Below are 14,984 nucleotides of genomic sequence, written 5' to 3' on the forward strand. Positions count from 1 at the left end.
CTATTGAATAACAGGGATATTTATTCACTAAGTTTAGGGAAAATGTTTCAATTAGATATACTTCTCTAGTTTCGTTATTTTAAAAAATGATAAAAGCTGTTCATAATCGATAATTTTCTTTTCTTTTTGACATATTAAAATAAAAGATGCTCCCATTTACATTTTCTAATTCTAATTATTAATTTTTTCAATATTTAAAGGACTTTCTTTTTCTCCAAGGAGGAAAATAATAAAATGACAAGAAAAACAACTACTATTACTTTTATAAGCAATTTTTGAAATGAATCAATTCATTGGATACTTTTTCTCCTTGTTGCATTTTGCATGTTACTATTCTTTATCTTAAAGCCAAATTATATTTTTCTCTCTCTTTAAAAATTATCTATTGGATGTTTTTCTCATCAGCTTGAAAAACCAAGGTTTGTGACTAATGCACTGAAAAGATTGGAATAAACCTACTCCCCTGAGAGCTTTACCAGAATTGCCTTTTCTCAAAAAAAATTGCACTAATTTGGCCTAAGTCACAAAGCATGTAAGATAGTTCCTCCAGGCCAGTTCTCACCCAATTCTTACGTCTTGATCGTAGGAAAAAAAGAAACAGAGAAATGGGTTTGAAGCAAATACAGATGCCACTTTCAAAAGTCACATTTTAGGAGAGGAAGTTCATTCAATCAGGATAACAGTGATTTCTGACCTCGTGAAAATATCTGCTCTCCGACCTCAGAAAAATTTAGTACTTGAAATGCTTTTGGACCACAGTGAACTTGCACATATGATCTGAATGCTGTATTGAAAACACTGCTCAAGGACTTGGCTGTTTTGGTGACACACGCTTCCTTTCTAGTTGGATTTCACTGTTTATGAGTGAATTGAAGCTACCCTAGCTGATAGTTTAGCGTCTTAGGACTGGAATCACCAGAGAAAGTTGATTTATTTTTTTTAAATGAAGGAATAAAAACCTCCCAAATTATGTTTAACTTTTTTAAAGTAAATTTTAAAATAATGAGCATTTCTTCAATTCTAACTAGAAATGCTTGAGTCTCCTATGCTCAAATAATGGTGTTTCAACTCTCCCTTATGTTCTCTGATACAAATGGGTGTGAAAAAAACTACAAATACAAAATGCCTTTCTTCGTTAGGTCTGTGGAAAATGTTAGAAAGTATTTTTAATAGCTATTTGATTAAAATGTCAAGGTGTTTCTTTTATTTTTTTCTATAAAATTTTAACTATAATGCTTCAATTAATATAATGATTGCATTAAAACTGCACTTCTCTTCCCATAGCTTTTGATCACCTTGTTACTGTCAGACCAAGTCAACCCTGCTTCTGCATTTCATGTTGCATTTCAGAATTATCCAAGAAAAAAAAGAGCAGAAACCACAAAGTTCCCTGGTTTCATAAGAGTTCTTACTTATACAACAAACTTCTCTTTAGGAAATCAGACCCAAATACAAGCTCAAATAAAACATTTTTGAAGGGTGGAGGACCTCTGTAAAAGTTGGGAAGGAGTGACTGATAATGTAGCAGGGGAATGAAAATGAATCAGAGAAACCAAGCTATTTTTGGTCATATTCTTAGAACCAAAACTTGGTCAGCCTCTCCATAATCAGGGCTATTGTATATGAAATATTGAAATTGTAATTTCATTTTGAAAAAATACAAGTCCTGATTTAGAAATTTTTTTTATATGTCAGGAAGAAAATAATAGATATTTTCATAGAATAAAAATTGAATTTTTATTGCTATATTTTACTAAGAAAAATTCAGGACCTTTTTAGGGAACTTGAATTTTCATATCATCAGGAAGCCCCTTATAACTCTTCCCTAGGACTGTGTTTTTTATGCCAAATGAAGCTCTGTGTTTTTTGACTTTGCATAGTGTATGATTACAGTAGCATCTGCCAATCCGAAGCTAAATTATGAAGTAAATAGAACTTGCCTTGAGCACCTTTCCATTTGCTTCCTGAATCCTATTTCTTCATTTTCTTCAGGTTGTCAGCAGTCACCTGCAGATACCACATATGCCCAGGATCCCACTCTCAATGCCATTTGCAAAGTACAGTTGCCTTGCCCCACGTTAGGCTACCTACCTAGTTATCATTACATTCTTGCATTTTTCTCAACACTGCCACTCCATCAAAATTGATCTACCTTTCTCTTTCTGCTGCATTCCTACAGTAGAACAACCAGAGCTATTGCCGTAGTGAGTTACAATTTTACGCTTCCTAGATATCATTTGCTTTCTGATATAAAGCGTTAGTGTCTTCAAATAAAGAATGAATATTTTGACAGTTTTAAATGTGATATATCACCCTTGGCACCCACAATTGGCAAGTATTTCTAGAGGTGTGATTGGTAACAGTGAGACCCACTACACTGAGAAGAGGTATAGACTGAAATAAGTAAACAGCATTGAAGCAGAATCATCAATGTAAAATTTTATTTCAACAGATCCCTAAGGGACATTTTCTAAAGTAGGATTTGTATGTTATTTTAAAATTTCTGAAGATAACTTTGAAGTTACTATTATTCTTGTTTGTCTTAACATAATGAACTTTTGTATCCCATGATTGGAGAGAAATTCATTTAATAGTATTTTCCATGGGATGTATTAATCCAGAACACAAAAGAAAATTTTATTCTAGAATAATTTTTGACATAAAGAAATTTTAAAATTATATTAAAGTCTTTGCTTTTTAAATACTATCATAATAGTACAAATATAACATTGGACCTAACACTTATTTTCTTACTTTAAAAAATTATTTTCTCACTTGCAAAGTCTATTGATTTTGCTACTCAGAGACCATGGAAAAAAGTCTTTAACTATCAACAGTTTTGCTTGTTTGGAATTTTTCCAGAGAAGCGGTCCTCCTTCTCTCAGGTTGTGACTGAGCTTAATTTAACAAACATTAGTAAAGGATAAAAGAAGGATGACTCAAAATTATCTTTCTTCTCATTTTTTTTTTGTTTTCTTTTTCACCATAGCATTTTAGTTTCAGAATTTCACAGTGTAATTAATTCCATTGTCCCCTTTACCCACAGTATAATTGAAACATTGTTCTCAGGTTATATATATTCAGTTATAATTTGAAAATTATAAAGAATTACCATGTGCACTTAGTGACTTAAAGTCTGCCAAGTCCTTTTAGGACTGATACAAAGAGAATATTTGTGGACAATATTTTATATAGCTCCAATGGCAAAAATAAAATAGGCAGTTGTAGAAGATGGAGAATCACTTATTTAAAATATTTACAGTTCACGAGAGACTGGCTAAGAAGAAAGCACATAAGGTAGATGCTGTTATGTTGCTATTTGCACGTTCATTCTCAGAATGATGTTAGGACTAGAGGCTTAAGCAAACTGTAATTGCACAGAAGTCATGTTGGTTTATCTGTTTGCTGATTGAATGCACGCTATGGTGTATTGTGAACAAAGTGATTTTCTCATCACATAGTTCCTGATTCCGTATGCCTCTAGGTCACAAGGCCTCCAAAGATTTACTTAAGTTATTATGCTGGGGATGAGTTAGAAGGAGCAAACAAAAGGTAGCTAAGCCGGTGATTTTTACCATTTTATTGTAACAGTTTTTCCCTAGATGAAATATTTAAATTAATAGAGGTAACTAATAAAGACTCTTCCTGGTGTATGGAGCACTTATACTTTAAAAGTTCACTTCAGTGACTTTTTTTGGAATCTAGAATGTTTTTCCATTTTTCCATTGTATCCTCTGCCTCAGACATTCCTAGGTTTTGCAACTGTAGAAGCAATGATTTCCCCATATGAAATCGTAGACTTGCGCCTGGTGCCCAAGTCCTTTGAGGTACCCAAATACAGATGAAGCTTTGAAGACATGGAGAGACCCTTATGTGCATGAATGATGGCACATACATAAATTCATACACACACATACGCAAAATTCACACATACATAAGCACGCGTGTGCGCAAGTGCTGTTCTGCACGCACAGTACATTTTGTATTGTTTATCCCACAGTTACTCTAAGGATGAATTTTTTCAAGCTCTCTTAGATTTATTGATATTTCACCTTTTCATTAATGTTATTAATAATGTCTCAGGCTACATTCCTTCAAGAGTGTGATGTGTTCAAGATAATGCAGAAGATAATCCAAATTCTCAAAGTCTACAAGAAGTAGTACATTTGTAATGGTTTTGACAAAATGCAAAACTGAGCATTTCAAAGCTCTAAAAGCATTTTATCAATTCCCTCAGTGCCTTAATTATTGTATTCAATTTATTAATATTAAGCTATTTGAAATTTTCAGAGGGGCATATTCCCCAAGACATTTCTTTCTCAAATTAATTTAAGATCAATAAAATATTACAAGCTGATTTAATTAGTAAATGTTTAATATATGAAGTACAAACAACAATATAAATATACACACATTACTATATTGGGATCCCCCAATACCAACAACAGCAAAAATCTTTAACTAGAATATGTAAATATAAAGCTAGACCATATTTGCTTACTATTTTTCTTCTGCTGTACCCTTAAAATTACAAGTAAAATTTTCCAGTAGGTACTATTTTTGATCCATGCTTTGCTTTTCTAGTTACTTTTGATTCCATACTATAATATCCTTAACTTGCAGTATCCTTTCACTGATAACCATCTTAATTTACTAAGCCTTTCCCTTTGACTAAATTTAAATGTTAAGCCAATTCTATCCAAGTTCTAAAAATTTCATTTGAGTAAATTAAATTGTCAGTCTAAACAAGATTATGGATTTAAGCACACAGGTTGAAATAGGAAAAAAGAGAGCGAAAGAGGGAAAATTCTCCTATAATCGTACACTGTACTCCTAATCCTAGCCCAAATGCATTTCAGAAGAGGACCATATGAGTGACTATGGTGAGATCAGCTAAAATCTGTGGCCATTGCTAGAAAAATCTTAAAAAACAAAACCATGCCCTTCTATGAGATTGCCCCGCTTTCAAGAACAATTTAAATGTAGGAACACCATGTCTTACTCATGTTTGTGGCCCCTGTAATGACTAAGCATAGTTCCATCGTCTATAGTGGATGCGATATAAATTCTCTTAAATTTAAGTACCCATCAGAATGAACTTTGTGCAATCATGATCGTGTATCTTAAATGCATTTATCTCCATAGACTAACTTTACTGCAAAAGCATTTCCCCCCATAGATTGAATTTATCCTGGTTTTAGTCAGTAAATCTTAGGAAGAAATCTTTGAAAAAGCTGGTATGCAGAGATCTACAGCTGTAGTGTTGGCCAGGGTGACCCTTTGAAATCAATGGGAGTCTGACTAGCGAGGGATATGCCAACACTGGCCTCTTTAATAAGTGCTAAGGTGCCAGAGAAACAAACAAAACAACAACAACAAAAAAAATCCAATCTGCTCTTTTAATTTCCTTCATCACCAGTTGATTACAGGAAATAGCTTCAGAGAGAATATTTACTCTCCAAATTAAGCAAGGAGTAGAAGCAAGAACTTTCCTTCTTTCCCTGTTTTTATGAATTTATCTAAGGTATTTGTTTGGCAGAGCGCTTCGAACACAGTGCTTTCCTTGTTGACTAGTTTCCATCAGCAGCAGCAATTAGCATCGGTTTCCTAGGCAACCATTCTGTACCCTACTGAGAATAACCTTTTCTTGACAGAAGCATTCTAAAATTGTTTTGTTTTCCTTCTTTCACAAGTGTACGGTAGGCTTACTTGTCATTTCTTTTAACACAGCACTATTATGCTCATTATTCTTAAAAGCAGAAACACTTACTGGCTTTTATATTCCATGTGGTTGAATTTATTGTTGATGTCTCATACTTTTCTCTTAAACAACCTGAAAGAAATCAACAAAAATATGTTCTCAGGCATATGCCAACTTGCTTGGATTTTTTGTTCACTGTCTAATTGATGAGGCTTTACATGTTCAAGTAATCACAGCTGGTTCTGATGAAAACCCAAAAGGTACACATTCAAAATCAGACTTCTGTGCAAACCAACAATGTCCTATGTTGCTCAGGACAAAGTTGGAATTGTCAGGACCACTGAGAAAGTTTCAACTCCATTGTTTTTGTTATAAATCAATGAAACAATCTTGATAGATTAATATAACAAAATAACTAAATTAAAAATAGGTGCTAAAAACTGGTTCTGAGACCGGCAACAAAATTTGACGTGATAAAATAATGTGACCGGCAGAGCATAGCAATGGTGTAGCATGAATCAGCATCATGGAAGAAAACAGAGGACTGCAACCCAACTGTAAATACTGAATAGTATGGTACAAGGGTAGAGTAAAATTTACTTCATCATTTTAGTTTAAATAATAAGTGGCAGGAGCCTGATAGAGTCTGTTAGACAGTGACCCAAAATTCAGGCAAGAAGGTACTCACTGGGAAAAATGAGAGAATCGTCCTAATGTATAACAAAAACTCTCAGGCATTTACCTACATTTTGCAATCAAATGATGATAGTAGACTTGGTGATAACAAGACTGTAAAAGTGATTAAAACAGTAATATGTAATTTAAATAAGCACTTGATATATAAATTTCATTTAATTGTCACAACATACCAAAAGATGAATATCACTTCTATTCCCCTTCACAGATGGGGAAACTGAAGGTTAGAGAGATTGTCACTTACTTGTAGATAGTAAGAGAGAAAGAGAGAATTTTATTCCAGATTTTCTGACACCAGAATCTACTATGATATAAAATATTTGTACTGCACTGACGTAAATCAAAGTGATAGTCAAATGAGACAGTAAATTGCCTTTATCCATTATTTTGCCAGTTTTCCAACCTGGGAAATGTGTTACTGTGTGGATTAAATAATATTGACAGGAAATAAAAGTGCCTAGTGTAGCAACTTGTTTAATAACCTTGTATTGCAGTATGATGCTTATTCATTATTTATGATAATGTAAGTATCTTAGCATCATGTCTTTGAGGTATTATCAAGTAGGTTTCTGTGGATGAAAGCATGTCTCAATTAGTTTCTTCTTTTTTTTTTTTATAAATTTATTTATTTATTTTTGGCTGCATTGGGTCTTCGTTGCTGCGTGCGGACTTTCTCTAGTTGCAGCGAGCAGGGGCTACTCTTCGTTGCGGTGTGCAGGCTTCTCATTGCGGTGGCTTCTGTTGTTGCGGAGCACAGACTCTAGGCGCGCGGGCTCAGTAGTTGTGGCTCACGGACTCTAGAGCGCAGGCTCAGTAATTGTGGCGCACGGGCTTAGTTGCTCCGCAGCATGTGGGATCTTCCCGGACCAGGGCTCGAACCTGATGCAGGGGATTCTTAACCACTGAGTCAACAGGGAAGTCCCTCAATTAGTTTCTTATACCTATTTACTCCTATTGGTGGTATGTTTCCACCAATATATTTATCCAATAACAAGAAAAAACATTCTTCTTTCCAGAATTCAATTCAGTCTACTGAGGACTGCTTTGATCCTCTTGTGAATACTGACCCCATATCTGTTATCTTATCCAGAACACATTTACAAGACAGACTTCACTTTTTACCTGTAGCTGTTTATCTATATAGTGATGATATGATATCACCTGTTGCTCTATTCCCTGGGCTGTGTCTTTAAATCCCTTGTTTTATATCAGCCGATAATCAATAACATTATTTAGAGGTTACAGGATGAATTTGTTTTAAAAAAATGAGGCTTTTAATGTTTTTATTCCAGCTGATTTACAGGGAGATCATTTATCAAATCAATTCCAAGTTATTCATTTGCTTAGGCATGACAAGACTTTACAGCCACATCATGAGCCATTTTTGTATTATTTATAAAAACTGTATCATTACCATAATGACACTGCTAATAAAATAACACCAAGTTAATACCCAAATACTGGTTGTAAGGTTTTCACTGAAATTCGAAATCCTTGACATTAACAAAAGAGAGAATAAAACACATATTATACAAGCTCCTTAACTAAGACAATTTCTAACAGACTAAAAATGTCCACTTCCAGAAAATTTTAGACATTCAAAAGCAACATAACTGAGCCTTTCAAAATTTCAGATTACAGTAAGATGTGTCATGTTTTCAGCTGTGAAGATCAATGCTAACTTTCAATGAAGTATATTGAATAGTACTTTTTCAATTTATGCATAATCTGTATTCATCTTTAATCTTCTGAACAGCTATGTCCTATTCAAAATTTTATACGTATAATGTTTGGAAGAAAAAATAACAACAAAGAATTAGACTAGAAAGTAGGAAAGGCAATAAGGAGGTAGAACAAGTGAGCAATGAAAAATTAAAATATCTAATGTCTTAATTACAAAAAGAATGTTTCATGTTGCTAATTGTCCTCAGCAGTAGATAGGGGTTATCATGCCTTTAGGAACACTGTCTAGAAGACAGTCCTAAATTGGGACTTACTGGCTGGACTCTAAAGCAGATGGTAGACCAGAACCTACACTGCCAAAGAAGTGAGTATAAAGCCAGAGAATAAATAATAACATCCCTCTAGCTTTGTCTAGAAAAAAAAAAAAACTGCCCTTAGCCATCAACATAGATGATTGCAGACTAAGCATATTATCTGATATTCATCATAATGATAGCCTAGTTGGGCTGGACCGTTAGGGCATATCGCTGTTGCTCTTTCTTTAAAGTAGAAATATAAAGGTAGAAGACTCAGAACAATATATGGCTGAGAGAAAATAAAAACATCTTGGTAAAGAACTAGTGGGAGATCTTCTTTTTATTTGAGTTCCTTGATGTGCCAGGCCTGTTATATATTTTTGTAATTGAGTTCCTCACAAAAACCTGTGAGATGGGTACTATTATCATTCCATTTTTTGATTGAAGAGTTGAAACTCAATGAGTTTGAGTAAAATTCCTAGGATGAAGTAACTAGAAAGTAGCAATGCTGGAGTTTATACCCACATTTCTCTGAATTAAAGTCCATGTGACTTTGTCTAATGCACACTATAAAAGACAGTAGGGCTTCCCTGGTGGCGCAGTTGTTAAGAATCCGCCTGCCAATGCAGTGGACATGGGTTCGAGCCCTGGTCTGGGAAGATCCCACATGCCGCGGAGCAACTAAGCCCGTGCACCACAACTACTGAGCCTGTGCTCTAGAGCCTGTGAGCCACAAATGCTGAAGCCTGCACACCTAGAGCCCGTGCTCCGCAACAAGAGAAGCCACCGCAATGAGAAGCTCGCGCACCGCAACAAAGAGTAGCCCCCGCTCGCCGCAACTAGAGAAAGCCCGTGCACGGCAACGAAGACCCAACGCAGCCAAAAATAAATAAATTAAAAAAAATAAATTTATAATAAATAAATAAATAAATAAAAGTAAAAGACAGTAATCCTCTAGATAGAAAGATACTGTAGATGGGTGGATGGATGGATGGGAGCATGGATGGAGGCATTTAATAAATACTTGTAGAATGAATAAAGAAATTATATATATAATTATAAAATTAAGTACATATAATTATATATATATACACATATATAATCACACACACACATTGTAACTCTTATGTTATCATTTTTATAGGTCTGATTCTGTGACTGCCTTCCTTTATCTTTTGTATATGTTTGACACGTTTACCATTAACCTTCCCTGAACTTTACCTGAACCCTGAGTGAATTTGCTCCTGTTCCAGGAGCCAGGCTATAAGGGTGAGCCTCACTCAGGAGATCTGCTGCTTAGGCCTCCATTGTGAAAAGGCCATCCTCCGTGGGGGAAGCTACCATCTCTGCACTGATGACAGCCCTTTCTTAGAGGAAGATTTTTGAATTGACTGGACCAATTGAAACCCCCAGAGCAATCCTGTACTTATGTTTTCCTAAATACACTATGAAATTAATATTAGAAAATACTTATTTTTCTATTTTTAAAGTTTTAACAGTATTATTTTTCCCCCAAACGGAAGATAACATGTCATGAACTTGACTCCCATACAGCCCGTTTGATTATTCTAAAGTAACATTTCTTATAATCTGTTAAATTCTTTTAAAGAAAAAAAATGATCAATTATCCCAAGAATGGGCTAAATTATTTTCTTACTAGTTTTGATTAAATACATACAAATATAAAATCAGCTTATTCAACTATGAAACTCAAACACATTTATAAATTAATGTCCTCTGAAACAACAAAACCAGTAAAATTCAAATGTCCTGCCTCTTCCCATCTAAATAAATAATATTGTTTTGCTAAGACTAAATTATCACTCACAAGATACGTGGTACCAGCTGATACAGTGCATTTTATTTAGGTTGGACATGTCTATACTGACTGGAAATAAGTAATGATTCAATTTTCCCTTTACTTATCTCTGTTTAGAATATTTTGAAAGTCTGTACAGTGCCTAATGATGTCATTTGGCCTACACCTCATGTGAATGCATTCTTTATTAAGTTCACCTCTGTTCTCATTAGCCAACAACATATAAACTAATTCTCCACGGTGTCAAAATTATTCTAAATACAATCTGAAACAGAAAGACTGGAATAATGTAGTATAGCTCAGTTGTAATTTGTTCACATAAACTAGTAGATACTTATTTTTATTGGATTATTTTCCCAATTTAAACAAATTTAATTTATGTTAACTACTCTCAGATCCTGGAAAATTCTTCAGTAGGTACAGAAGAATTTGGAACCCCCATTTAAGAAGCAGTATTCTAAAATGCATCAAAAACTTAAACAAGAGTACAATAAATGATATAAATTGGGGTTAAGTTAGTAAATATAGTAACAAGCACGGATTATTTCTGAATTTGTGTAAGCATCATAAACAAGCCTTTCATGTTAATTTTTCATCCTTTCAAAAACTTGTGTTAAGCATCCAATCTGGGTAAAGTTCAATGAGAGAAGCTTCGAGAATTGCAGCAATGACAGAGAGAAAGTCCTTGACTTGGGAAACTTTACATAGTAGTGGAGATAAGGCTTGTGTACTGACACAATTCCATACAAGATGTATTTACTAAATGCCATAGAGAGATACTAAATTTTCATCCGTGCCAACAAGGAGATGCGGGAATGATCCAGAAGGCGCATGGGTTCTATATATGTCCCATTTTCTGCAATTCTTGCTCCACCTCTCCATTATATCCAGTTTTCCATAAAACACCTGGATGCTAGAAGTGCTAAAAATCACTCTTGATTTTTAAAGGTCTGAATTGCATTGAAAATTAATATATGCAAGTGACAATTCGCAAAACATAAAATAATTCTTTTTGCAATATTATTAAGCAGTATAAACAACAAAGAGGTGTCTCAAAGTGGATTTAACTTTCTGTAACCCTTTTTGCAGTGTTCTTTCCCATTGAAAATGTCGCTTTGGGAGACTAGCCTTTCAGGGATTTTTCAGAGAAACCCTCCCCAACAGCCTGGCTTCATGAAAACACGTAGCACTTCCTCCTCTTCTGCCCTCCCCACCAAATAGCGTAGCAGTTAGTATTCCTTACAGTGCTTTGATGATTGTTATTGTCATTTATTTACCTGGAACAACTATGAAAATTTCTTCTCAAACACTAAAATAGAACAAAAATTCTAATAAAATAGTACTGTCTCAGAAATAAAATATTCATCTTCTTGAGTTAAATTATCTATTACAGTATCTAACATGGTCTACAAGATATATAGGTAGATAGGTAGATGATTAGATAGATAAATAGATAGATAATTACTCACAGATAGATAGATAGATAATTACTCAATCATGGTCAATCACTTGTTACATAGTCTCAAAATATAATCAGGAATGGTAATAGTGTACATTAGATAGATGAATAGACAAGCAGGTCTGAGAGTATGTTTCCTTGGTTCATACCTTTAAAGTTCATATATTTCCATTAGCCATTCACACGACTGCTAGAGAATTTTCTGGTTGTTTTTCCATTAGTCCTTCTGTTCTTCTATTTAAGAGAAAAAACATCATAGTAGGAAACCTGGGTTCTAGTCTGTTTGCCTCCATCAGCTGTCTGAACTTGAGCAAATCTCATCAGTATACCCAGCCTTTGTTTCCTCATCTGCAAAATGAGAGGATTTAGACAAAATCTTCTCTCAGAGCTCTTTTAGCTCTAAAATTGTGTGCTGCTATGAATTAAATTGTATAGTTTAAAACATCCTTATAAGAATGAATTGTATCATTACTATTTGATATTGTAATTATTCTGTACATTTTTGCAATAGTAAAGAAAAAAGATCCTTCCTTGTTGAAACTAAATTGAGTGCAAAGTGTATTGTCTAAAAAATTGCTTTATGAAAAATACTTGGTATATAAATGTATGAAATGAATTTGCTGGAGCCTTGCTTAGAAATTAAAGCTTTTTCAGAAATAATTTTAAGTAGCCTATCCATACTTGCTCTTTGGATACTTGAAATTTAAATTAGGACTCCAGCTTCTTAAAATTATACTTCAAACATAAAAAAATATTAAATCAGGGCTTTCCTGGTGGCGCAGTGGTTAAGAATCTGCCTGCCAATGCAGGGGACACGGGTTTGTGCCCTGGTCTGGGAAGATCCCACATGCTGCGGAGCAACTAAGCCCGTGTGCCACAACTACTGAGCCTGCGCTCTAGAGCCCGTGAGCCACAACTACTGAGCTCGCGAGCCGCAACTGCTGAAGCCCACGCACCTAGAGCCCGTGCTCTGCAACAAGAGAAGCCACCGCAATGAGAAGCCCGCACACCGCAACGAAGAGTAGCCCCTGCTCGCCGCAACTAGAGAAAGCCCATGCGCAGCAACGAAGACTCAACACAGCCAAAAATAAAAATAAACAAAATAAATAATTTTAAAAAAAAATTAAATCACACTTAGTTTAGTTTTAGTATTTAAGGCATTTTATAATATACTAATTACTTGAAAATTGGTATTCTAACTATGATATTTATAAGAATGTCTGATTATATGATCTAATCCTATTGTCCTCTGCTTCCTCATCTGAAAGATGGGAGTAATAATAGTAAATAATGCATTAGAATGATGAGAGCAACCACCTTAGTAAAGTGTTTGTCACGTAGTGAGCACTATAATATTTTTAAAATACTGCTTCTCCTGCTATTACTGCTACTGGCTGTAGATAAGAGTGTTTACAGCGCATCCCTTAAGACTATATACATAGGGTACAGTGTCAAGTGGCTATTTAAAAAAGCAGGAAGTTAAACATATAGAGGCAAATGTATTCAATCAGGTAATCCAGCTTTTAAAATTCAGATAAATGATGTCCAAGTGGATTGCTTACCCAAAAGCCTGCTTCTCAAGCACTATGGTCTCTGCCATCCTGGGTGGGGTGACGAAGCCTTTCTAGAGGAGGCTGTGTCTAAATGAACCAGCCAGGTAAAAACAGGCAGATCTCCCCCAACCTGCTTGTGAATGTGTAAATTCCAATCAGGAACCATAATTTCAATGAAATATTTATTCTAAAATCTTGATTAAAATTATGAGAACAAATCCCTAGCCATCCCCTTATCCAGGACAACTTGTTTCTATTAAGGCTATACGTGGGTTTATTTCCTAGTATGGTAGATGTTTTTATATAAAGATGATGAAAAGTTAAATTCTGTAGAATTTATTTCTAATTTAGAAAATATTTTTAATTTCAAAAGGCTTCTTTCCTTTTTAGTTGATGATATATGGAACATCATTTCCTGAATTTTTTCTGACTAGGTTATATGAAGTTAGCATTGTTAATGGTTCAGCGGATGCCATTTCAGGCCAAAAACTAGTTATCAGGCATCTCACAGACTGATCATTTTAATGATGAACCTCCCTCCCACCCTGGCTTTTTTTTAATGAAACTATTGCACTGACTAGGTTGAATATATATCATATGGCCTTAAAGATCTTTAAACCATCCACTACCTAGAAAAGTAGTAGCTCTTTAGAAAGAGACCATCTGATATATCATTTCCATGTATTTCACTTAGATTTTATCTTCCCAGATTTTTCTTAATCTCTCGTGTTCAAACTAACCCCAGATACTGCTGTTTAATCACACATTCACATTTTGAAGCATCTTTCGATTTTAAATCATGGTATTTCTGCAAATTAGCATAGAAGATTATTTTAATATACTTTTCTATAAAACTGTAAGAAAACTATAAAACAGTATTTTAAGTTAAATCTAAAATGAATCCTCCTCTTAGAATTTGTTTTACTAGGTATAAAATATTACATTGTTTCTGTTTGTATAAACAGTTTTTAAAATTTAAGCTGCCATACAGGTTAATTATTTCTCTTTAGTTCTGTGTTCATTTTGCTTAGCTCCCAGAATGCAACTCCTTTTACTTTCTCTCTTTCTCACTTTTTTTTTTTTTTTTTTTGGTTTATGTGTGTGTGTGTGTATTTATCTGCAATTTAATAAATTCTGTTGTACTTCTTTGGGAGAAAGACAGTGAAAATAAAATCCTAATTGACTACATTGTTTGATTATTTTTCCTCATTGCTACCTGTTTTGGGTGGCTCATCATTGTATTTTCTTTTGTTACTATTTATTACAGAGGAGGTGTCTGCAAGGATAGTTCAAGTCGTCACGGCGGAAGCTGTAGCAGTTCTGAAAGGTGAACAAGAGAAAGAAGCTCAGCATAAAGATCAGCCTGCAGCTCTGCCTTTAGGTAAATGAGAAAGAGCCTCAGGTCAGGGGCGGTGTCTGCTGCACCCTGATCACAGGATCAAGTCTTCACGTTCAAAGATAGGCCATATCTCATACTTCATCCCTAACTGTGACATTCATCAAACATCTCTGTTGGGATGCACTGGGATCTATTTTCACCTTTCTCAACAGATGCATTGTGGTATTTCGGTAGTCTTTAGGACAGTCAACTTATAATTAGACTTTGCCCCTAAATTGCCCTTAATTTTCCTTTTCCAGACCACTGGAGATAGTTATTATAAAAATAATAACTAATATTATAATTATTATAACTAATAATAACTAAAATAAAAGTGCATTTTGATGTCATGGCCCCTACTCATAAGGAAAATGTTCTAATGCTTTAATTAGAGATGAT

General features: G+C 34.4%; 1 protein-coding gene across 47 annotated transcripts in view; it reads left to right on the forward strand.

Moving 5' to 3' along the window:
• The window catches only part of MAP2 (microtubule associated protein 2), a 278,235-nt gene that overhangs the window by 211,042 nt on the left and 52,209 nt on the right, over nt 1–14,984 (forward strand). For all 47 annotated transcript variants that reach the window (XM_082466888.1, XM_082466889.1, XM_082466917.1 and 44 more), the window contains one exon: nt 14,475–14,588. In XM_082466888.1, the coding sequence (XP_082323014.1) occupies nt 14,475–14,588 (114 nt within the window). The remainder of the gene's footprint in view (nt 1–14,474; nt 14,589–14,984) is intronic.

Source organism: Balaenoptera physalus, assembly GCF_965194825.1.
Source record: "Balaenoptera physalus genome assembly, chromosome: 6".
In the NCBI taxonomy this organism is placed as follows: domain Eukaryota; kingdom Metazoa; phylum Chordata; class Mammalia; order Artiodactyla; family Balaenopteridae; genus Balaenoptera; species Balaenoptera physalus.